Below are 15,364 nucleotides of genomic sequence, written 5' to 3'. Positions count from 1 at the left end.
AGCCATTAACTATTACGACAAGGTAAGCGTGTATTCTGAAGAGCACAGGTTCCCAGAGTCGAAATATACGACGGTGCCTAACCTGATAATGTATATGCAATTTAGATTTAGGGCACCGCCGATAATTTAGAGGGTTCACGATAGTTCCTCTACGGAGTTTAGTTAAATAAAGTCGCCCTCAACAATAGCTTGGACCGTTCATCCGATCTATGTTAAAGCTCAAGCCTCAACGAATAATCAAGTTACTCCTCAAATAAAACAGTGGCAGTAGTGCGACGTGTAAGGACGATAGCAATCATTGAGTAAAATAAAGTGATATAAATAGTAGTACAATAAATGCGTAGAGCTCAGCAAAGCCAGTCTAGGCCGACAAAAGACAAAGTTACAATAATAGCAATCAACCGAGCAAAATATCTAAATTCAGGCTTTTTCTTATCCGTAGTTTTTCCATAACCTGTGTCTCAACAAAAACAGATATTTGCATGCACCGAAGATGTCATTCATGAGTGTCATACTAATTCAATACAACCATCATTCACCATTAGTGGCAGTTTTATAAAAGATCTAGACGATTTTGAAAAATTTTTAAGCCCTTCAAATCTTAATCTAACCTGTCTCTGAAACCCCTTGGTGGCAAAAACAGTAAACACACACCGGCTCTGACGGAGAGTTTACCAAGGTTCACTACGTTGTCCGAGTTTAAATGCCTTACCCTGTATATTCTTACGTCTAGGCGTGCTCTTTACATAATGATCACTCGTGTTTGAAATCGATCTATATCTGATAGCCTCATGAGCAAATTAAAAAAATATTATTAAAACAAACGATTACTATACACAAACTGAAGATATGCTTTTCTTCTTGTGACCCTCGTATTATTCTAAATATGCAAAATAAATATCTTATTATATTTATTGAACAACTTTGTATAAATGGAATAATTAGAAAAGCAAATATCATAAACAGGAGCTTAAAAGTTCGATCAACCAGGACAGGAAGTCTTTTTAACTTTAAACAATTTACTTAACCTATTCAAAGCATCGCAGACTTTACATCAATTACGTGAAAGCAATTTGAAGTAACTCGTAATAAAGACCCGTGCTTCCGATGCTCACGCATAACATGATTTTCATATTACAGCTTTCCTTATTAACTTGTCAATTATAATATCACACTGCTTTATCTTCATAGTTCAAATATATAGTTCGCACAATAAGTTCTTGTAAGGTATTGCTTTTTCTTGGGTTTGTGTTTATGAAGAATTAAAATTTTCATAAGAAGTTGGAATGATGTCTTTTGTGGCGCCTTGTTACATCGATTCGATTTCCTGGATCGTTCCATACTTGTTGTTGATGTTGGGATAGAGGAGGATCTGTTAGCCGTGCGGTACTGCTCGTGGTACAGTTGCTCGAGGCGGGACGCTCCGATGGTCCCACCTCTTGATAACGTCATCTGGTTCCGCTTCCAATAGCCTCGGTGGTTAATACGCTAGTCGAAGAAGGTGCTGCCATTTGTCGATGAGCAGTCTCAGGTGTTGCTAGAGGTGACCTAGCACCACCCCCAGTGCTACCAGAGTATACACTGACCATTGAGATTGTTGGTGAGGTCGCATGCCATTTTCGAAAGAGTTCACAGAATTTATTGTTAGGAAATAGAGACGCGAGCATTCCTTCCATGAGAACGTACACGAGTCGGCGATTCAATGCTTGTTGCTGGAACATCTCAAAAACGCACAGCATTCCACGGCGTGTGGTGTCACTACCAATGATACGTCTCAGGTCATCTGTAAGTAAAAAATGCTGTTATCGGTAAAGCTTATTACAATAACAATTAAAAGCCGATATTCATTCGTAAACCCAACCAACGTAAGAAAACGATTCTTGTAACTGGTTTTTATGACACACAAAACACCGCATCATTGCTTGTGCAACTCTCAAGCTCAATATCGTCTACGTTTTAGTTTTCTCTAAATACTGTTACCCACCTGTTACACTACACAAAAGCAGCATTTTAGCAGCCACGCGGGTTCTGCTTTTAGTTTCAGGGTCACGTTCTCTACCTTGTTCCGCCGGGATCCCATTAGGCCACAGTGCATTTTTCAGTGTTTTAACATACTCCGCAATTTGGTCTGATGAAGTACGTTCTTCAACCGATTCTACGATCTTTCGGTTTATAGTGTCTCCAAAAGTGGTTTTTACTATCTGTCTCAGAATGACAATTATGCGCCGCCTGTAAAATGCATATTGCAGTAGAGTTAAGTCTACTTCAGTATTAAGTCAACATTTGATACCTTTCATAGCGCTACAGCTGGTTCGATGAAAAATTGCGGTATTTTTTTTACGAATTTGAATATATATAGATATGCGTTACAGGTTGGTTATAATATAAATGGATAATTGTAATACAAGCTGATACTAGCGATTTTATGAAAGACCAGAGTACATCAGCTGGGGATTAGGATTACTTCAAAAGTAATCAAATAATTTATTTTAGCTGAAGTCTTCGGCTCTCTCGTTTCACATTTATATTGTTCAACTTTCAGGTAAACTCATAAGCCCGTGGAAACATTATTGGGTTAATTCGGCCTGCTCCTAGAGCTTTTATGAGGCGGGAGATAAGAGTTTACCAACATGTACAGAAGAGTCGTTACTATCATACAGTTTAATCGAATGGTTTTAAGATAAAAAAATTTAATAAAACACAACTCTGCGGCTAAAAACTTTGCTGTAGCCGCAGAGTTGTGTCCATAAGATGAAAGAACCGTATGACATATGATTTTCAAGTAGTAAAAAGTTATTTTTTTTTGTTGGTTAAAGTAATCAGTTAATTATTCACACGGATTGTGTCGAATTTGTGAAATTGCATATACAGACAAAAGGTACTAACATACGTATAAAGCCAAGAAAACGTACATAATATATATATAAAGCCTTAAAAAGCAATAGATTCGCAGTTTAATTTGTCTTTCAACTTAGTGACCTGATTTGGGTATATACATTAGGATGAAACTTGTCGCTTTTGATATCCCTGAAGCCCACGTACCAGATGATGGGTTTACGAACTGCAAATCTTAGTATAATATTGGTTCTATCTGGGTGCTTCCGGTTTCTATAAGTCGCTTCGAGCATCAAGGAAAACGACGGGTTCTTGACCCGCAATTAACACGCTATACACTTCAGCACCTGGAAGACAAAAGACCTTCCAAAGCTCTTCGAAAAACATTAAAGTCTCTGCCAAAAGATATGCGAGGATGCTATGAGCCGACACATACAGGCCTAACTCTAATTTAGGAACATTATCTTCACCAAGATAACTGTCCAATGTTATCAGATCTTGTAGGCTCACTTTTTTCTCAAATAATCGGAATTCTATAAATTACAGGTGCAAACTTTAGACTGAACAATTTACAAGCCGTTGTCAGGGATGGTTTCTGAGGGCTTCGATTTTAGTAATCGGAATCGTTGTTTTTATCTGATATGATCTACGAGAAACTCTTCTGTTGTGGTCATTATGAGGCCTGAATACATAAACTTACTTATGAAATTACTGTATATAGGAATTTCTACCTTTCTAAGCATCACGTTTTTCGCCTTTATCTTTTTTAAAAACAAATTTTTAAACAAGAGTTACTAAAGGTTGCAAACGCCTGCTGCAGGTAAATTTCGCTTGTACTATACATTACTAGGTCAGTAGCGTAGCTAATTATCTTTATGGGTTAATATCTTTCGTGGATGCTAATGACCATCGAAGAAAGGCAGTGGACTCCTTGTCCTTTTTGACGAACCGTGCCATCTGCTCGATACTGCTTCTTTCTGTGACACTATTGTCTATTATTATAAGGTCTTTTATTTGGAAGACTTTTAACAAGTTCACGGTTAGTTGCTCCTCCTTATTATGCAAGCATAGTCGGATCTTAATTCCAAATCAAACGCTGCTTGACACGAATACTGAACAGGGAAACTAGCGATAGTAGCTTAGAATATACTCTATTGTTTCCATATGTGTTAATGCAGAAATCTACCGCGATCAGTGTCCGTGACTGAGGTTCGGTGAATGTCTCTCTTTACTGTAGGGATTACGACTATTGTGCACTGTTTCCAATATCCAGGGACATATATTCTTTCATGCGTCCAGCAGGGACTGATAAGCTTTTCGATCAGGCAGCTTGCAGACGATTTTTATTATTTCAAATACTGTGACTTGCAAATCCGAATCAATCTATTAGTTACTATCAATCTATTACTATCTGTTTGTGATCGTATTGTTCACGTGCAGGGTTTCCAAAAATAAACCTATACGACATCTGGCTTGACTGGACAGCTTGTTCTCAATTTAGACGGTTCTTGAGAGTTTGGGTGGCTTCTTCCGACAGTGAGTTCATGTTCTTCCTTGAAATTCGATTTCGCGAACTTTGTGTTTTATTGCAAAGTCTTTTGTCTTGAAAACCATTAATCCGCGGTAAGGGATCTTTCTGAGCTCTAACACTTAACGTGGGGTACGTGTCGCCTGTATGCATTCAGGATTCCAGCACGATCTAGCTGATAAAGCTCGTTTAGGAATTACTCGTCTCGTAAGAATCGAGCTAAGGAAATTATTACATGATCTTACATTTTGATTTTACGTTAAAATTAAGCTGACTGCTTTTTGAAGCTTGCTGGCATTTAACTCTGAGGGGAATCTGACAGAGCATTTGGAAAGCTTCTATACCGAAAGAAACGCGTAATGTCAGCACAATATGGATATTTTCTACATGGGTATCGCACTTCATTCTTCTTCGTACTCGCTAAAAATAAGTCTGGCTTTCCCGCATGTCTTATACATGTGAAGTTTTTACGGCTGTGAGGTGACAATGCACTCTTTTTAGTTTTTTACTTTTGGAGAGAAAATTGGCACAGGCTGGTGGTTAGGTTAGGTCATTTATGAGCTTTAGTAGTTATCAAGCGCGTGGTTCACTTTTTTTTTTTATAAAAGAAGTTGAGCTTAACGATCAACCGCGTCGATTATAAAGGCGCTTGTGGATGGTCAAGTGAGAAACATTCTCGACGTAAACAAACCTGTCAAATCCCTCTGTATACAGAAGAATACGTCAAATACTCGGACTGTGGATGCCCCATGAGCTACTGTTATTTATCTGAGAGCAGCACGAACGGTCAGCTTCTAAAAAATAAAGTAAATCAGCCTTTACGTTTAGGATCGTAACTGAATATGCAAGATGGATATTTCATTTCAAAACGGCTAAATAACTTGCGAGTTTCTCCAAGCGAGTCGCAGCGCTGACTCTTACACCAAAAAATTATGTTGGGGATTAGATGCCACTGGATAAGTACGACTTTATTTAAGCTACCTAAATAAGCGCAAAGCGCAAAATTATTGCCGTTGAAAAAACTGAAAATCTGGGTTATTCAAACTATTTTTACTCAAAAAGTGATATTATTGATAAACAAATTAGAAAGGATTACCCATCGGGATAGGACTTTATCGGATTGGTTTGGTACATCTCCAAAATTCGACTGTAGCTGAAATGTTCCGTTTGATCTATCATCCATTCCAATCTTGACAAGGTAAATTTTCTATTTCACCTGTTTCGTTGCTTCCTGAATGCACCATGAAAAAAATATACGTTCCTTTGGATAGTGTAGGTACGCTTACAGGTTGCGATTGCGGCTTTTTCTTGGGAGCAAGTTATTATAAACGTGAAAAGACACTGAGCAAAGACGACCGAAAATAATAAACTATACATCACTCGACAATTGCTCTTTAATAAAAAATTGTGCTTTTAGCAAAAATTTGCGAAAAATCTACACAAGTTTATTATCATCATTTCAAGCAGTAGCAGTCTAACTATAATGTGTAACCCTGCGTAAGCTGCTCAGCTTACACTGTCGTGGTTTTAGCATAGATTACAGATGCACGAACAGGCACGATTCGCTCAGGTACAGATAAAATGAGAGATGGAAAGCCTTCGGTGGTTTCGTGCATGCTACCGTAAGCTTTTTGCTTAAAGGGGTATCATTATATCGACGTTAGTAAAGTGGGTTGGATATTGTGTGCGTGCTACAAGGCCGCTGCTTTGAGGTCAATAAAGAAATGTAAAGATTAACACGTGATAAACACTCCGCAAGGGTAAATCTAGTCCATCTGCATTTGCCGGACGCCAAGCGACATTGTTTGTAAGACTATATCTAAGTAAAAACAGATACTTCAACCGATTTGTTTCCATGTGCTAGGAGTGTCATTCCTAAAGATCATGTTTAGTCAATAAAAGCACCATTGAAAATGACTGCATCTTCAGTTCAAAACTTGAACCTCTCTTAGCCCTTTTATGCCTCCATAAATATTATTTTTGCAAATATGTGAATGCCTTTTGGATAGAACCAGGTGAACAAATCGACGTTGTAATGCCAAAACTTGTTAGACTGTCGCTCAACAATGTTTCATATATAGTAACCCAACAGTTCTAATATGAGCTGTTCGATGGCCATACGCGCTTTCTCTGGTCAGAATATATACTCCAGTCCTGTATTAACCGGCTAGTAGCAGCCGGTCAAATACACTGTCGATTTGAGACCCCTCACGAGACTTACTATCTCGTTTGTGCTTCGTCCAGCGTGAAAAGACTGGATAATAGCTGACGCATTGTTTTTCGTTTCGTTTCGATCAGGCAAAACAGGTTTTCTTCTATTGTCAAGGGTACTGGATGAACTGAGTCCGCTACCACTGACAGCCTGTTCATATTAGATGAGCCAGTCTAATGTATGAGTTAAACATTGACCAGAGATTTCGGCATAAAGTTAAAAGAACAAACGATACGACTTTTTCAGCAGACACAGCTGTGTTTCATTGGCTCTGACCTCTCTGCTTAAGTTCAGCGGAGGATGGTAATGAGAGAAACATGGGACACAGGAATCTCATTCGGCGAGAACCTTTTGGTAGCTTGTAACAAGAATACTCTGGTTTGCTAGATTGTTAATCTACGAAAAGGTATTAGAAGGGTTTGAATTAGGAAGGATTTAGTTCCGCGATGTAGCTCAACACGTAGGATTCGAGAATTCGTAAACTGTGCGCCCTGATATCTGTACGTCAAATTCCGGCTTTGAAATAGGACTATCAGCGTGCCCGAGACTGCATGCACTAAACGCGCTGAAGACATCTGGAGCATTATAATAGAGCTCTCTCAACTATAAAAAGATTTACTGTTCAAGATACGGGACGACTATTTTAGGTCGAATGTTGTAAAGAGCGACAAAAAACTGTTGTGGACGTGATTTTATGAGCTTGGAGAAGGCAGGAAATGTCTTACAGCCGGCGAGCTAACAGAAATTAGTAAAAAAAAACTCGTAACGCGAACAAACGGAGCCTGGTCAAAGGAATGTTTCTGTGTATGAAAGAGTACAGCTTGTCTAAATTTATTTCCACAGTCATTTAAAAAAAAATCGCTGTTTTTGTGCCTCAAGGTGACTCTCCAGAGAAAAAATTAGCAACTAGGATTAAGTTTAAACCATATGGAATAATTGGCAATACCAAGTGCTATAGTGGCAGGGAAACATGAAGATAGCAAATCGGCAGTCCGGTATAAATCGACTTTTACAATAAATCGATATATAATCTTAGAATTGCGTTTTCGGCATGGAACGGCTTGATTTTGGCGGCTCTTCAGAACCCTTCCCACGTCATGTCTACGTGAGCCGCCTTTTTTGCCGATAAGACAACCCGCAGCCCTATTGTTGTTGAAGATACAGAGACTGTGAAATTGACATCAGTGGATAACGCTGAACTGCTGTTCTGACGTGTGTCTCCTAATTATTTCAGTGTACCTCTTAAGCTTTTGAGTGAAGAAATACCCTTCAGAATAAAACTTCACGTGCTGTGGAGAACAAAATTGGGATTCCTGTGAGAAGAGCTGGACAAGCTCTAGATAAATCCAAGTTGGCTGCCTGCGTTTGGAAACTCTTGTTATATTGATCAATCCGAATTGATTATGATATATACGCATACTGGTCTCTGCCAAAAGTAAATGAGATCACATCAGGCATCCAAAAGAGCTTATAACTCTCTGCAGTCTATATTTTTTATATATTTAATATATGACAAAAAATTATAAAGAAAACGAAGCAATGTTCAGCGATTTTTATATCCTATGGGATCTTCTAATGCAATGTGAACAACGTGAGTTCTTTTGTTTATAAAAACTAGGCTATGTACTTCGAAAGGATAATAGATGAGCTGTTCGAAAACATTTAGCTTCTTGTAGTTATTACGTTGACGATTTTCAGGTATTTCCGAAATAAGAACGGAAATAGTGGTAATAGATTAAAGCCATAATAAATAGAATGGAAACATGCGAGTACAAAATTAACGCAAGAAACGAGCTTAGGTTTGTTTCAGGGCCAAATTATTTTGCCACGTTTGACCTGTTGAAGATTATACCACGTATGCTAACAAGCAGTCTGAGCAAAGAAGTAGATACCTTTATTATGCAGGAAGAAGAAGAAGGTACTTACAGAAACTAGCATTACGATTTTAAAAGGATAAGAAGATTCACAGCCGCGTGCTCATATTTCTGGATGCGATTCTTTAAATCTTTCTTGCCATGACCCAGGCTCCTATATTAATAAACAATTTCTTGCATCTGCGGTTAAAACTTAGAGTGTAGAGATCTTATTAGAGAAACGAAGATTTCGCTTCTTATATTACCTGATTTTGTGTTAGGAAAAATGCTCCATTATGTTAGCTTTCTGTAAAAGATATAATGTATGAATATTTTGACATTGAAGGAGAAAATTTTTGTTAGGTCCCTTGTTGAATGTCAAAATATTTATGGAAGGCACATGATATGCCTTTTTGGAGAATAATTCAAGAAAAATCTAAAAGATTTCTCAACATCTTTAGACAAATGTATCTTGCTTCAAATAAGAAAGAACAATACATCATACGATTAATGATTTATACGGTCTTGTGCATACATCTGCTCCTTTTACTTCAAAACAACGAAAAATTGTGTTCAGTAAAACAGGTATTTTAGCCAACGAGTATACGAGGTAAGTGAAGACCGGCAGTAATGTAGACATTTAAATGTTTAGTAATGGCAGTTTTCACAACATTCCAAGGCGCCACATTTAAGGACCAGCATTTGTGGATTGAAAGTACGATTCTCGTTCTAGCACACACTAAGAATACCACCTGCAGCCGTCTGAAGCTGTTTTCTGCAGGCCAGGTGATTCAACAGAACAGTATATTTTCAGGTCGTTAGTGTACTCGGGAAATTTAATTTCAGCAGACATATGTTTGTTCAGGTCCAGATCAAAGATGAGGTTAAAAAGGAGGAGATAGAAAAATAAAAAAAGTCCAGGGTCGACAGAGAACCTGTCAAACATATAAAGGTACACCTTGACACGTTATGTCTTTGTCTAAAGTAGGCCTAAATCAAGGTTATGTCCGTATGTGAAACCGTAAATAGGCCCGTGGGTCGAAGACTTCACTAGGGTCGGTAATTTATTAACACGAATGCCACAAAAGGCTTTGTGTGCAATATCGAGGAACAGGCGTCTTATCAGGTGGTAAAAGGTACGATTGTTCCTGACCCATTTAAACCTATCATAAAACATACGGTTGTGTTATATTAACTGATGCAAAAGATGAGAAACTTATCCTTTAGGCTCGATCTGGATGACAAGATTTTGCCCCTCGGCGGACCAACGGAATTCATTTCAAGAGAACACGACAGAATCGAACAGTAGCCCGTTTGTTGCAAGTGTATAGAAATTTCAGAAAACTATGTATAGACTTCGCTAAATAAATTTTAGTGCGCGCACCAGGGCTGATGAAATTCCAGAGATGATTAAATTGATTTTGATTTCATATCCGCTCAGTAAGGCACGCTACAGAGTTCGATGCGTGGTAGTTCCCTCTCCTGCCCAAAACAGGTTCTCTCATTCTGCATCACCCTTGTATGGTTCGTTATTTTAGAGTAACCTACGTCTCAAATAATAGTGCACTAGCTTAAAACCAGTTTGCATCTATCTTATCTTTGCTCAACATAGAATTTTAATCAGTTTCTGTCCTTTTTGGCAACCAGCATTCCCACTAACGTTGACAAATAACAAAGGCACCAAAGCTAGAAGTTCTCAATAACACCTCAAGCATATTGGTCGTTACAAGCATCGCCTTTCCTTCCGTAACTGCAGTTTTTCTGCGCAATTGAAGTTAGTTAGGTTATTCGTAGTATAGTCTCGTCGATGTGCGAAACAATGTTTTTACGGCCTGTTGATTGGTCATCAAATACGAAAAAAAAAACGAAGTTTTGTTTCTGTCGGCACATTCTATAGGACACCATCAAATATTATATCGAAATTGCGCTTGTAGGTCCGTATTAACCACCTCGTCTTAAACCAATCGAAAAAGTAGTCTATTTTCAGAAAATCTAAAAATACTTGCAAAAGCAGTGGTCAAGATATAAGTAATCACTTGGAGCCTTCAGCTTGGCAAGAAGAAGCTACTAATCCCAGTAGCGATAATAGATGCTAGAATTAGCGTTGTTTAAACAATGAAATAGCAGAAAGCGAATGCTTCAACATAAATCCACGGGACTATTGCTAGAACACATATCTGGGACAAACAGCGGTCTCGCCCTTTTTGTTTACATAAATTATTTCTGACTTGTCGCAGCGCACGGTGCGATCAGATTGGCTTTTGCAAACCTCACGTGTACGATATGAGCTTCCTTAAAATTTCTATTTTAAATCTTTTTTTAAGCAAATACATTTATCAGACACGGAAAAAGAACCTCGATTCGAAAAACAACACAAGACATCGCAAAAAGGACCTATTTTTTAAAATTATATAGTATCAATATTGAGCAATTTTGACCTGAGCCAAGTGTTTCGCGCCTTGAGGTCAAATACTTCATCCATGAGTAAGAGCAGGATCCGGAACGGAATATTGTCATCCGCGTCGACATCAATGCCCGCACCAACCTACAGCCAGATGAGATAAACGCAGAATCAGAACGCTGAAATCGGCTTACTGAACGAGACGTGTAATATGAGCAACGAGTATTTTCAATACAAAAATTATTTTTATTTACAATACTTAATAAAATATAAGTTTGGATAAGAGATCATTTAAAGTACAATGTACTTTAAAGTTCTACAGCATTTCTCTTTAACATCTAGTACTAATAAATAGCTTCTCGTTACCTCCAATGCTTTAGTAAGGCCTCGTTAAGTAAGGTCTCGTTACCTCCAAGGCTTTATTAGAGAATTATTGATTAAGGTCTTACAAAATATCTCAAAAATGTAAGACGGCCTCGGCGACGGACTCCCCAGCATAATTATGCCTCTTAAAGTATATCGAACGCTGGGACAAAGCTTGAGAAGCACAGCAGCTGATTCCCAACTATCTTTAACGGACTGTCTGCTAGTTAGCCAATAAGAAATCAAATGCCGTTTTTTTCTTAATTAAAAAGGTCAAGGAAAATATATTCGTATCGAAGATAATAATTCATGATTAATTATTATTATCGCGACTAACGCAGAAATAGGCGTGCCTATCAATAAAGTATCCATTAAACATCTTTTGTAATACGAATGGATAATGTACTGTTTATCATCTCCGTTCTCTTTCCTGTCAATTTCGAAAATACGGTCTGGCTACTTATTAGATGAAGCATTAAAATACTTTTAATTTAATAATTTAGAATTTATTTTATTCTCATCCACTCCGCATTATAGGGGATTCTAAAAGACCAGATTTATTCCATATTCCGTTCGACAACTCGCTTAATAGATATACGTTTAAGTTACTAATATGTTTTGTGAAGTCACACTATACACGCTACGTTCGTTCTATTGTTTTTAATCAATATTGAACATTGGTAAAAGGCATTATCCAATTAGTGGGTCTACTGTAAGTACCTACCCCATCTACATATGTTTTGTTAGTGTAGCAGCTAGCTTGCACTCAGCCCCCACACCTTTTTACAATTCTGCTGCGGAGGCCACCTTACGAATTGTCGACCACACGTATATTTCTCATTCTCGAGTGCGTAACTTTTGAACTGTGTAATAAGTAGCTGTCAACTCGTCTCTGTGAGGACATCACAGTATTTTGAGGCTTTAAGGTGGTTATTCATAACAGTAACTTGATCTAGCTCGATTAAGCGCCTCACCTTAGAACTATCTTCAAGCTGCTCCGCTGCCCTAGATCGCATAACCCTGCCAAGTCCGTCTTTCAATCCGTCAAAAATGTTCTCGGGAACATTTTTCACCATCGAACCGACGCTTTTCACCGAACTTCTTAGCGGATTCACGATCACGCCCATTCCTCGTTTGCCTATTGTATTAATTGTATAATTACCTGAGTGTAGTCGATAATTAAAAACCAATTGGCATAACTTAATTTACATTGATAACATGTGCAGTTACTGTCTAAACACATTTTGCACACTATGATCTAAACATTCAACAAGTAAAAAAACAAGAAAGAAAGGCCTTTCTTATAAAAAAAAATACTCTATGAAAAGCTCAAACTTGGATTTTTTATTACAAAAACAGAATTTTCGAACTTTTTCTTTTATCGAACGGCGTAACGCTAATAACGATTATCTTGTTTAATCTCTTTAAAATTCTCATTCCTTTAACACCATAATTTCGAAACAAATCACATATTACTTCTATTGGACTCTGTATGCTGCTTGCCACACAATTAGTACTTCCTCTCTGAGCTTCAACGGAGCCGAAACTTCTGATAAAGGCCCGGAACACTTATGACAACTTATGATATTCTTAAATTTTGTATAATTAGATCCTAATAAAAAATAAAGCAAGTTGTGAACGCAGATGTGAAATAAAACGCGAAATACGTCGGAAGATATACTCTCTTGCTCTAAAGTAGCTGGAATTGTCGTTTCAATTAGAATTTTTTAAATGGACATTCTTACGCGCGTGGCATTTCAACGCGACCTAGCTTCGGAAGGCTGTACAAACACTTCGTGGTAAACTGGATGTTGGAAAGGGCGTGCTTCGTTTGCTAATAGTTGATTAAAATTGGCGTGTAAATGACATTTGAAGCAAACGCTCAGGATCTAACAGGAGAAATCTGGAACACCTCGGAGCCAAAGTGTAACCGTTGGGAAAAGAATATACTGATGACTATATTCCTGAGGACAAGCAATAACAAACTACAATGCGCTCGACAAGAGTTATCTCGTTTAGAAGAGATATGACAGTGGTTTTTTGTGGGATAGTTTATTACTAAATTTCTGGAATGTATAATAGCGAACATTATTTAACCAATGTAGGTCACTTGGAAGACCTCATAGGGTACATATATATACAGACTTGTTTGAGCAAATAAATTTAGTTCTACTAGCGTGATTATTTACCTCATTATGGCCGAAATTTTTTTAATCACTTATAGTGTTCGGTAACTATACCTTTTGACGACCTGCAATTAAAAAAAATTCTAATTCATTCCCAAAAATTGAAGGTAAGTGCGGGAAAATCACATGAGCTAAATTTTAATAAGCAATCTAGCAATAAAGTACAGATAACACACTTTAAACTGCAGAAACGAGCTCGTTAAGAACCACGTAAAAAACGTCCAAATTGGCCTCGTAAAAAGGTGTTTTCATTTTCACCACTCTTGTTTACTAAATAACATAGAAAGCATGGGTGACATTCCTTTAGAAGATAGCGTTACAAATCTGCCACAATACCGAGTGGTGGTCGGAAATTATAGACAATACATGATTCGATGGATGCTCTGGGAAAATCTGAGAGATAGTTATTTGAGATAACTGAAAGGGCTGGACTATATCTATGCTCTTACAGCAACACTCACGAAATAGGGAAATTTAAAGACTTAATTTGTGAAAACACCCAGTTTCACATTTCAGTTTCACCTTATTGAGAGTGCTTCTGGACTTGAGTCAGTCAGTATATTAGATACTTCCAGCAAATCGTTTACTCGATTTTCAAAATGAACATCTTACATTTTACGTGCGCAGGACATCCTAAAGATAAGAATTTCCTAACTTTTAAACGTGTATGCAGAAAAATTGCTTTGAGTCTTGGGTCTATTATTGCCGTTAAACATTGCTTCACACGGTAGGTTGTCACCAATCACTTAAATTAGTTTTATAGAACTTTTATTCTCTCACACAGTCCTAGTGTGATCCTAGTAAAGATAATCGGTAATTAATAATAGTAATAACAGTAAAAAGGCTAAATCTCTAAACCTTATGCAAGTTCTAAATAGGCAACAATCTGACTTGATAAATCTCGGCTATTCATTTCTATTCTTTCATATCCAATTATTAAACCTTTCTTCCATCTTTTTTCTTCTTTCATATCATTATTAGTCATGTTTGGTTTAATTTTTTCGCAAGGGTGCGGCTTGAAATGCCTTTGACTTCTCCAACGCTAGTCTCAGGCCTTGGTATTCGACTTTGGGGTTTGTGAAGATCATTTGGGCTTAGGTTCTTGAACAAGAACGAACAACCATAAACGAATCTTGTACTTGTAGCATTTACCATTTCATTAAGTAGAAGCTTACTTTTAGATAATTTTCCCATCTCCTAACGATGGGAGCAATTGAAAGTGTTATTCCAAGAAAAGTTTCTTTTACTTTTTATACTTTCATCGGCACGCCATTAGCAAGCTATATGCGGCAACCAGATATTTAAGAGAAGTTGTTCCTTTTTCCATATAATTTTTGTGACTATCCAGTAAATCAGCATAAAGGCAGCATCCAGAAGAGGCATGAAGTATTCGGTTAAAGTCTCGCGCTGTATAAAAAGTATGATCTGGTTTTATCAAATTTGCAGATGTGAAGTCGATCAATATCGTCCTTTCTCAGTTGATTCCTTGATTTTTAACATTGATAGGTAAAGGAAGTTTGGCATAAAATATAATTCAATACACTTTGGTCAGTTTTTGCTTCTGAGCTTACGCAGTACTTAAAAACAAACTCACTTTTTTTAACAGTGTGTTCGTATCTCCCTGGCTCAAGAAATTGTTCCACGAGCTTGGCCATTTCCAAGTTATCCTTATTGTTCAGAATAGTAGGTTGAAGTACGCTCTGCAGATACATGTTTAATTGAGTTTTGCGCTGCTCCAAGAAAGCTGTTGACATATTGTTGAACGTTTTTTTGCCAGGGAATGGAGTCGTCAGTACATGAGGAAACTATTTTCATTCCAAAAAAGAAAAACGCGGATATTATGATATGGTATATTTGGTACTGCCTTTCGATTCCGAATGAGCAAATCGAAAACCGGATACTACGCATTCGAAAAATTGGCGCTTACAAATGCGTAGAGGGCGAAACACGTTTTTTAATTTAATAACTCGTGACGCATAGTGTGTA

At 37.6% G+C, this 15,364-nt stretch overlaps 1 protein-coding gene across 6 annotated transcripts in view; it reads right to left on the bottom strand.

Moving 5' to 3' along the window:
* Positions 1-999: 999 nt before the first annotated feature.
* The window catches only part of LOC111252278 (sorting nexin-13-like), a 47,873-nt gene continuing 33,508 nt past the window's right edge, over positions 1,000-15,364 (bottom strand). For 5 of the 6 annotated variants that reach the window (XM_086992193.1, XM_086992197.1, XM_086992195.1 and 2 more), the window contains 5 exons: positions 14,973-15,183; positions 12,167-12,354; positions 10,867-10,973; positions 1,985-2,229; positions 1,000-1,783 (listed from right to left, as the gene is read on the bottom strand). In XM_086992193.1, the coding sequence (XP_086848319.1) occupies positions 1,449-1,783; positions 1,985-2,229; positions 10,867-10,973; positions 12,167-12,354; positions 14,973-15,183 (1,086 nt within the window). In that variant the 3' untranslated portion in view covers positions 1,000-1,448. The remainder of the gene's footprint in view (positions 1,784-1,984; positions 2,230-10,866; positions 10,974-12,166; positions 12,355-14,972; positions 15,184-15,364) is intronic. The other variant, XM_086992194.1, reaches the window with a different exon arrangement.

This window comes from Varroa destructor, unplaced genomic scaffold, assembly GCF_002443255.2.
Source record: "Varroa destructor unplaced genomic scaffold, Vdes_3.0 BEIS01000006.1, whole genome shotgun sequence".
NCBI classification, from domain to species: Eukaryota; Metazoa; Arthropoda; class Arachnida; order Mesostigmata; family Varroidae; genus Varroa; species Varroa destructor.
Note: the sequence above shows the minus strand (reverse complement) of the source record. Positions and strands in the feature narration are given on the sequence as shown.